Source organism: Chrysochloris asiatica, unplaced genomic scaffold (assembly GCF_000296735.1).
Source record: "Chrysochloris asiatica unplaced genomic scaffold, ChrAsi1.0 scaffold00035, whole genome shotgun sequence".
Lineage (NCBI taxonomy): Eukaryota > Metazoa > Chordata > Mammalia > Afrosoricida > Chrysochloridae > Chrysochloris > Chrysochloris asiatica.
The window spans coordinates 10,477,107-10,487,211 of NW_006408553.1; the positions used below are offsets into that span (position 1 = coordinate 10,477,107).

Below are 10,105 nucleotides of genomic sequence, written 5' to 3' on the forward strand. Positions count from 1 at the left end.
ATATATATGAGGAAAAAATAAGGATGGTAAAGTTGGCTCAAAGAATATTTTACAGATTGAATTTTATAGGGTTTTTGGTAAAAAGAATGCTGAAATAAAATTGCTAGGCTAGATATACAATTGTTCAATTTTCTATAGAGTCGCTGCTGTTACTGTTAAGTGCCATTGAGTCGTTTCTGACTCATAGCAACCCTGTTTAGAATTTCCAAGGAGAAGCTAGTAAGTTTGAACTGCTGATCTTATGGTTCACAGTCCAGTAGAAGTATAATATTTGGAGTCCTGGAGTGGCACTGTGGGTTAATGCGCCAGACTGCAAAGCCATTTGAACTGCAAGGCTGGTGGTTCAAACTCACCAGCTGCTCCTCAGAAACCCTATCCAGGGTCGCTATGGGTCAGAACTGACTCAATCGCACTTAACAACAACAACAACAACAACATTCTCTACCCAGCAGAAACAATTACCTTTTCTTCTGTACAAAAATCTAAATGTTAACATGTAGCTTTAGAGTCTGGGTCCTAAACAATAATAAGTAAAACAGACACATCAATAATAAGTCAAGCAGACACTCCTCTAGGTAATTGAATATTCCTGGGATGATCCTGTTAGATAATGCTACATTGAAAAGTTAATATTGGAAGAACATACAAGCATTCTCCACTTCGTTTTTGATATTTTTTTCAACCCCTTTATAGTCTAAAAGAAAATAGGCTCTTTTAAATAAATTAATTTATAGAAACAATGTACTATTTGTTACATTAACTTTTTGATTGGTTAACTATCTGCTGGTTAAGGAAATAACACCAAAAATATCCTCTGCCCCCAACTAAAAGCAAAACAGCCCATTGCCCTTGCGTGAACTCCAACTCATGGTGACCTTGAGTGTTACAGAGAACTTCTCCAAAGGCTTTTCTTGGTTGCAGTTTTTAAGGAAGCAGATCACCAGGATTTTCTTTTATGGAGCTGCAGTGTGTGTTGCAACTAGCATCCTTTGGTTGTTTTTGTTGTTGTTGAGTGCTGTCAAATTGGTTCTGATTCACAGTGACCCTGCATATGGTTTTCTAGGAGAGGCAAATGAGTTTGAACGACCAACCTTGTAGTCCAAACTGATCTTGTGGTCCAGTGCATTATACTACAATGTTCAAAATAGTCAAGTGTAAACCATTTATACCATCTGGTATAATAGTACAGGAAGGTTAAAAAAAAAAAAAAAAGATTTAGTAAAATAAAGTAGACAAATCATCAGCAAAGTAAGGTTAGTTTTGTAGAAAATAAAATGTTCACATTTCAGTAAACTGAAAGAGGCTGGTATGTAGTAAAAAAAAAAAAAAAAAAAGGAAGAAAGAGATCAGGTGATATTGATGTGCATCAATAAGGTAATGAGATATTTTGACTTTATTCTAAAAAAAATTTAAAGAGCAGAGTCGCATGATTTGATTTTCATTTTAAAGAATCATTCTGACTCCTAGGTTGAGAATGTCTTAGAACAGGGCACGAATGGAAATAAAGAGACAAGTTAAGGACATAATAGTTAATTGGAAAAGCATGATAGAGAAAGTAGGAGATAAATTTCAGAGGTAGGGCTGACTGTCTTTGATAATTAATCACTTAATTTTATTATGTTTTTTGTGAGTGTTAAAAAACTCAATTCCTAATGATACAAGTAAAATTATTAATACATTCGCAATTATATATCCCCACTTGTAAAATTATAAAAGAACAAACCTAATAGAACAATAAACATGGACAAAATAGACAATGTAGCTAGAAATGTCACTTAAAAATGTCTTTAGTTTCAGGAACTGTAATATGTTACCTGTTATATATTCTAAAGATGAGAAACTATCTAATTCATCCTATGTAGCTGTAGTTGAAAGAAGAGTTCTTTAAGTAATAGCAATAATATAATGCTTACCATGGAATCTGTACACCCCTGTTATTTATGGATGGAGTCTCTGCATGGTACAAATTGTTGATACATGAGACTGCTATTGAAAAGGAAACAGGTTAAGCCCACCCAGAATCACCTCAGAAGAAATGTCTAGTGAACTACTTCCAAATTACCAGCTACTGAAAACCCTATGGAGCAGAGCTCTACTCTGGCACATATGAGTCATCGTGAGTCAGAATTGACTGAATGGCAATAGTTTGATTTTTTAAAAATGTGTATGAATGCATATAATTCTTAAAGAAAATACAGAACTTAAATCAGTAGTATGTTAAAAAGACCCATCAACTATAGTCGTCAATATGAATATAAGTTAATATTAGAAGACATTCATGAATTCAAGAAGACCTAGTAAAAACATAGAAAAAATACTTGAAAAGAGTATTTTAATAATCCATTGAGGTGGAGGGCATGACAAAGTACCAATAAATTATTGTTAATATAATTTCTAAGGCATTTCCTTCCTTTTCTTTCTTTTTTTTCTGAGGGATAGATAGAAACAAAGATTTGGATTTGACTGAGGAGCAATGAAAACAGATGAGAGAAAAGGATTCTTTATGGTAAAATGGTTAAACACTAGGCTGTTTAAGTACTAGGCTTCTAACTGAAAGCTTGGTGGTTCAAACCCATCTAGTGACTCCATGGGAATAAAGATCTGGTGATCTGTGTTTGTAAAGATTACAGTTAGCAAATTCTATGAAGCAGTTCTACTTTGTCCTGTAGGGTAACTATGAGTTGGAATCAACTGGATGACACATGGCAGCAACAACGTGGACAGAGAGTATTACATCTTCTTTGGGCCCTTCCTCCATCTAGAATGAGAACTCAGTCAGTCCTTGAAATAAACACTGGACAAATATTAAAGACTATAACATTTAATTGCCACCAAATTCTTATTCCATCTAGGGTGACCAAATATTTCATACTGGTCCTCATTTACTTTATTAAAATTTTCTTCTCTACCTTGAAGGAGGAGCACTGATAATGTAGTGGCTAAGTATTGGGCTGCTAAATGCATGGTTGGCAGTTCAAATCCACCAGCAGCTCAATGGGAGAAAAATTAGACTTTCTGCCCCCGTGAAAACAGAGGAAGACCCCCAGCGAGATGGGTTAGCAAAGTGGCAGAATCAATGGACTCAAGTATGGCAACAATAGTGAGGTTGGCCCAGGATTGGACAGTGTTATGTTTTACTGTGCATAAGATTGCTATGAATTGGTACTGACTCAATGGCACCCAACATTAACAACAATAACAACAAACAATACAATCTCAGAAATCCTATACAGGGTCACTATAAGTTGGAACCAATTCCCTAGCACACAACCACACTGAAGGTAAAGGTTCAAACTAACCAGACTGGGACACTGACAAAGAGGAAGAGGACTTCTTATAGAACTGGTGGATTAAACACAGCAAAAGGAACACCGCATCAAAAGACTTCACCAAAAGAGTAAAAAGGGAACACACAAACTGAGAAAAAATCTTTTTGCAATGACATATCAGATAAGGGCTCATTTCTAAAATATATAGGAAAATACTACACATTTACAAAAATAAGACAAATAACCCAATTAAGAAATGTGCACAGGATACGGACAGACACTTCACCAGAGAGGAGATGCGGGCAGCCAACAAACATATGAAGAAAGGTTCATGATCACTAACCATTAGAGAGATGTAAATCAAAACAACAATGAGATATCATCTCACACCAACAATAGCAGCAAAGATCAAAAACGTTGAGGACAATAAATGCTGGTGGGGATGTGGAGAGACTGGGACACTCCTGCATTGCTGGTGGGACTGCAAAATGGTCCAACCTCTCTGGAAAGCAATATGGCACTTCCTCAGAAGGTTGAAAATAGAAATACCATATGATCCAGCAATTCCTCTACTTGGTATTTACCCACAAGAAAAAAGAGCCACAATACGGGAAGATACATGCACACCAATGTTCATAGCAGCACTATTTACAAAAGCAAAGAGATGGAGACAGCCAAAGTGCCCATCAACTGAAGAATGGATAAACAAACTTTGGTACATACAAGATATAACAAGGAAGCTGCATGACACCATTTAACATGGATGAACCTTGAGAGCATTATGTTGAGTGAAATTAGTCAGTCACAAAAAGAGAAATATTGCATAGGACCACTACTGTATAAGACTAAGAAAAAGGGGGGTGGGAACCTGCATTCAGAGGACGTGGAGCAAGGTAGAATCTCCACTGAGTAGTATCCAATCTGTCTAGACAGGACTGATTAAAGGAAATGAGGATAGGTTTCCTGTGATGGAAGGGTGAATAATTTTTACCAGGACTGATTGTGAAGATTGTAAATGTAAAAGTGGGCATTTTGTGGCAAGGAGGGGAGTGACTGACTTTGTAGACAGGGAGCGGAGGTCCCTGGAACCATGAAGGGAGAAGAGCGGAGAGAAGAACTCTGTCCAGAGAGGCAGCGATCCCAGAGATGGAGGCAGAGATGATGGTGTGGAGAGATGGAGCAGCTGAGGACTCAGGACCCAGGGAGGAAGAGAGGCGTGTGCTGATGACCGGGGGGTGGGAGGTTGGGGGGGTTGGGGTGAGTGGGTGGGTGGAAGCAGGCTTATAGGATGCACCCTTTCATTGATTGGTGATGCATGGAAGGGATTATAACCATGGCAATCAAACAATATATGTTAAGATGAATGTAAAACTAATGTTCTCCCATGTAAACTGTCACATAATTCACAATAAAACTTAATAAATAAATAAATAATAAAAACAACAACATAAGTGATTTTGATTTACATTTTAAGAGCATGACTCTAACTCAATCTGTATTTCACATTCTGTTAGATAAATATTCAAATTACCTGGTTTTGGTGTGGTAAAATATCATTTTCCAAATGTGTTAAACCAAATTCTTGAGCCAAACATTCAAGGTGTCTTCTATCTTGTCAAGTACTACAACCTATCTGGACCTCTCTTTTTCTCATAAAATCATTTCCTTGTATCCTTTATGCCTAAGAAGAAATTCTTTCCCCACAAAAACACACACATGCTCATGATATTATAATGATATTTTTGTGTGTGGCATCTTTGTGGATGTTGATCTAGGAGGTAGTGTTTACGTTTTTCCACACTGAAATGTTGGAACTTGAGAATGTTCTAGAGTTCATAGAAATAGTAGGATAGAATTTTGGAGCCAAAGTCAGCACCAACACAGAAGCTAGTCTGCTTACTTATTCATTGCTTTACTAAGTTCGGTATTTATAATAAAGGATTACAAATTATGATTTGTCTCTTAAGTAATAAATTGTTGTTATGTGTGCCTGAGAGTCAAGTGATTAATATTTCATAATCCACTGTTATGGATTGAATTGTGCCTCCTTCCTCCTACCCCAAATAAGTGCTTCAAATCCTAACAGCAATGCTTGTTGGGAATGGGATTTATGTGTTATGTTATGTTAATGAGACAAGATTAATGCAAGATGTGTTTTAAATAGATCTCTTTTGAGATACTATGTTGTTGTTAAGTGCCTTTGAGTTTCTGATTCACAGCAACCCTATATAGGAATGGCCAGTGGGCTTGAGCCACTGACCTTGTGGTTAGCAGTCCAATGTTTATCCTACAGTGCCAGACAAGCAAGAAACAGAATTAGAGATGTGGGAAGAGAGGTGCCAGGTCATATGAAGACCAATCAGGAGTAGAAGCTCAAAGAGAAAAGGACCTTGTTCCACAGAGAGTCTTTCCCTAGATTCTGAATTTGTACTTCTGGCCTCCTAAACTGTGAGAAAATAAATTTCTATTCATTAAATCCCCCATTGGGGGAATTTCTGTGATGGTAGCACTAAATAAATAAACACCTGTTATCAGCTGCAAAACCGTTGGCTGGTGATGTCGGTGACTGAGTATCTCCCAATCTATGGAGTAACCTATGGCAGCTTCCAATGATAACATCCTCCCTACCCCACCTTTTCTCAGAAAGGAAGCTGTTTATAATTCTCATAGCAGTGAGAGAAAATTAAAACTGAAACAATGAACTACATTTTGAAAGGTCTGGAAAATATGAGTAAGATAAATTAGAACCAGCTTGCTAGTGAACTTTTTATGCAAGCTAACAATAGAAATTGCTACTAAGGGACATGCAGTCATGAAACCACAAGGCACACTTCATCTTTCTCAGTATTTCAAAAGTACTTGAAATAATTGGTTTTTATGTTGTTCCCTTTTGTATAAAAATGGAAACAACAAAGAGGGGAACTCACCAATTGTAGCCCTGCCCAATGTTTACTGACTTAAAAAAAATAGTCTCTTTCCTCAGTTCAATGTACATATTTACTTCTAATAAAACCACATTGACATATTGACTTTTCTGCCTTGTAAGCTAAGAAGCATGGAAATATTCCTGAATTAAATTATACACTCAGATTCTCAAAGAACACTTAGCTGAGGTTGAGGAGAACTGGCTCTGGATTCTTACATAGATTTGTAAAAGTGCATTCACATTCATGCTTCAAAGCAATCTAGTGGGGCCCGGGCAGCTCTCAGATGGATTAGTGAGGCACTCAAGTAAATTCAAGTTAGGGTGACTTATTCATTCTGTTTTTTTCCAAGAGTTTCCAAGATCAGCACTGAAAATCCATGTCTCAAGAACCCCTTCCATCCCCAGCAAACAGGTACGGTCTGTCAGCCAAGGGCAGTGGCAGTATTAGTATTAGAACTGAGTCTAATACTGTTTAACAGCCCTACTCTGCATGGCACCCTGTTGTCATTACCTTATCCCTGGGTGTTACAAACTATTATTAAGCTCAACTACTAAACAGACATTTGTAAGATGGAATCAACCCAGATATCCCTAGGAAGAAAGAACTGACAAGCTATTTCTGAAATATAATATATTGTGTTCCAAAACCCTATGAAAAACAATTCTCATGTGACATACATGGTATCACCATTTATCAGAGTGGATTTGACAACAGCTCTGTTGATGTGTGTGTCATTACTTTTAGAGTTCAAGTTACTAGGTCTCAGACTTTTGTAGTCTACAGAGAACTTTTGAGAGAAGAGAATAGATTTTATCTTCATTTGTATATCTCCAATACAATTCATAAGAAAATAAGCATCAGAATAGATACTTAATCAAATCTCACTGAGTTCCAAACATTCTTTAATCATAGTTAAATGGCAAATTAGACACTAGGAAGAAATTGTTGGCTCAGTGCAATACCTACAAATTTCAGATCACTAGGTTCTCAATTTGAGTGGTCAAGGCCCTTATGTTACTGCTGCTATTGTTATATGCAGTTGAGGGGTTTCTGACTCATAGCAACCTTGTATAGGATTTTGGAGTTATGAGTGTTTTGTGGGAGCAAATAGCCTAATCTTTCTCCTGTGGAGAACCACTGACTTTGTGGTCCATAGTCCAGTGCTTATCCTATAGTCACCGTGCAGTAAAAGATGTCAAGAAGTCTTTGTTCTAACTCTGCTTTTGTTATTAAAATGACTTAGGCAAATCTTTTTGGGATTTCACCTAACCAGAGTACAGAAAGAGGGTGTTGGGACCACATGGTTTCCAAGGACTCTGACAGTTTTGTTATCCTAGGCTTTAGACCAGCTTCAAAGGTGGTGGTGGTGGGAGGGAGATGGTGTTAATAAGTGTTAACTGATAGAACAAAATTATGTTACATATTGGGAAATTAAAACAGAAATACTGTTTGTTCTTAAGGATTTGTTTCTCTTCTCAGCAATTTCTGCGACATTTAACTCCTCTCACCAGCCCTAAAACATCTAAGATCTTTCATATTCTCACTCTTCCCTTCTATCTAACTAGGAAGCTAATTCACATCAATAATATCAGCAGTAGTGACTCAAAACAGTTTATCAGTAAACTCTCCTACAGGCATTTCATTTACAAACATGTAGCCAATGCAAACTGTTGAATCTGTAAGAGAGAAATTAATCTTATTTGATGAGGGAAGATCTTGTTAGAACCTTACATCATGTGGTAAAACTTAGAAACACCTGCTGCTATAGTTTTGGCCCAATATTTTTTATACAATTTATCTATATCTATTCTTGATTTTTCTTAATACATTTATTTCTAGGTTACCTGCCCTGAAATCTATTTAAAGAAACACATTCAAACATTCTCTTTCTCAAGTCAATGACTTGATATTTAATTGCATCTTTCTTAACAACCTGTAATTACAAGAGAAAAAGAAAGAGAGAGAAAGAAGAATATAAATCACCTCACCATCTGAAGAAAACTTATACTGACCTGATTCAAAGTTTTATCCTTACCAGAGGATTTGGGAGAAGAAAGCCATAATCTTCAGAAATATGAAATCTTCCTAAAGACAATGGCAGTATTGTCTTCAAATTCTGATTCTGAGCCTCCATTATTTTGTTTGAAGCTTCCTCACTGTAAAAGCACTGAAGAGAAAATTGTCCAAATTTAAGTATGTCTAATATCCAGGTTAAGGGAGCTTCAACACAGCATCTTTTAGTTGTGCAGTTAATAGATTTCCAGCAGTGGGGCAGAACTTTGCCCAGACTTTTCTGGACTTTCTCTGGCTCAGGATTGAGTAAACAGTTAAGGACTGTTGACTAAAACAAATAGGCAAACAAAACCATCTCAGAGAAAACTCCTCCTTCTCTATCACAGATATATAATACATATATGAAAAGATTGGGATTAAAGTCGGAGACAAAATTGTTCCACTTTGGAAGAAGGGTAATGGAAGACCTTCAATCATGATTGATCCCAAATACACTTACAGAACTCCGGTACATGATAATAGTTCACAAGTAGAACTTTATTCCAAAAAAGTAGCCAAAGAAAACAAGAAGTTACTGTTAGACATTTCAGTGAGTTGAGGGTGGAGAATGACTCTAAACACATGTTGAAACTTCAAGAGTGAAAATATTGTACAATTGGGAATGCTTTGATTATTTAAAATATATATGTTTTTTTTTTTTTTTTTAAATTCAGAAGAGGATGTGGAATGAGGGATATCATTACTTATGTCTGATGGATCTTGGCTAAAACAAGAAAATACCAGAACGATGTTTACCTGTGTTTAATTGACTATGCAAAGGCTTTCGATTTTGTTGATCATGACAAGCTATGGACAACATTGCAAAGTATTAGTATTCCTGAGCACTTAATTTTGCTAATGAGGAATCTGTACATGGACCAAGGGGCAGTTGTTTGAACAGAACATGGGAACACTGAATGGTTTAAAATTAAGAAAGGTGTGTGACAAGGCTGCATTCTTTCACCATACTTATTCAATCTGTGTGCTGAGCAAATAATCTGAGAATCTGGGCTCTATGAAAAAACATGTGGCATCAAGATTGGAGGAAGACTCATTAACAACCTGTGATATGCAGATGATACAACCTTGCTTGCTGAAAATTAAGAGGACCTAAAATACTTACTGATGAAGACCAACGAGCACGGTATGAATTACATCTCAATGTAAAGAAAACAAAAATTCTCACCACTTGACCAATAAACAACATTCTTATCAATGGAAAGAAGATTGAAGTTGTCAAGGACTTATTCTTCTTGAAACAACCATCAACACTCATGAAAGCAGCAGATAAGAAATTAAACAATAAACAACGTATTGCATTAGGCAAATCTGCTGCGCAAGACCTTTTTAAAGGATTGAAGAGCAAAGATGTAAGCTTGAGGACTAAGGTGTGCCTGACCTAAGCCATGGTATTTTCAATAACCTCATATGCATGCAAAGGCTGGAAAGTAAATAAGGAAGACCAAAGAAGAATTGATGCTTTTGAATTATGGTGTTGGAGGAGAATATTGAAAGTGCCATGGGCTGCCAAAAGAACCAACAGATCTGTGTTGGAAGAAGTGCAGCCAGAGTGCTCCTTGAAGGCCAGGATGGCCAAACTTCATCTCTTATACTTCGGACATATTGTCAGGAGGGACCAGTCACTGGAGAAGGATGTCATATTTGGTAAGGTGGAGGGCCAGAGAAAAAGAGGAAGACCCCAGCGAGATGGAATGGCAAAATGGCAGCATCAATGGAGTCAAGCATGGCAACAGTTGTGAGGATGGCCCAGGACTGGGCAGTGTTTTGTTCTGTTGTTCATAGTGTCGCTATGGTTCGGTGCTGACTCATTGTCACCTAAAAACAACAACAATGGTA

General features: G+C 36.9%; 1 protein-coding gene across 1 annotated transcript in view; it reads right to left on the minus strand.

Moving 5' to 3' along the window:
- IDO2 (indoleamine 2,3-dioxygenase 2) overlaps positions 1 to 8,723 on the minus strand; it is a 90,527-nt gene extending 81,804 nt beyond the window's left edge. The window contains exons 1-2 of the mRNA XM_006859988.1: positions 8,709 to 8,723; positions 8,232 to 8,363 (exon numbers count right to left, since the gene is read on the minus strand). Coding sequence (XP_006860050.1) covers positions 8,232 to 8,363; positions 8,709 to 8,723 — 147 coding nt within the window. The remainder of the gene's footprint in view (positions 1 to 8,231; positions 8,364 to 8,708) is intronic.
- Positions 8,724 to 10,105: the final 1,382 nt, after the last annotated feature.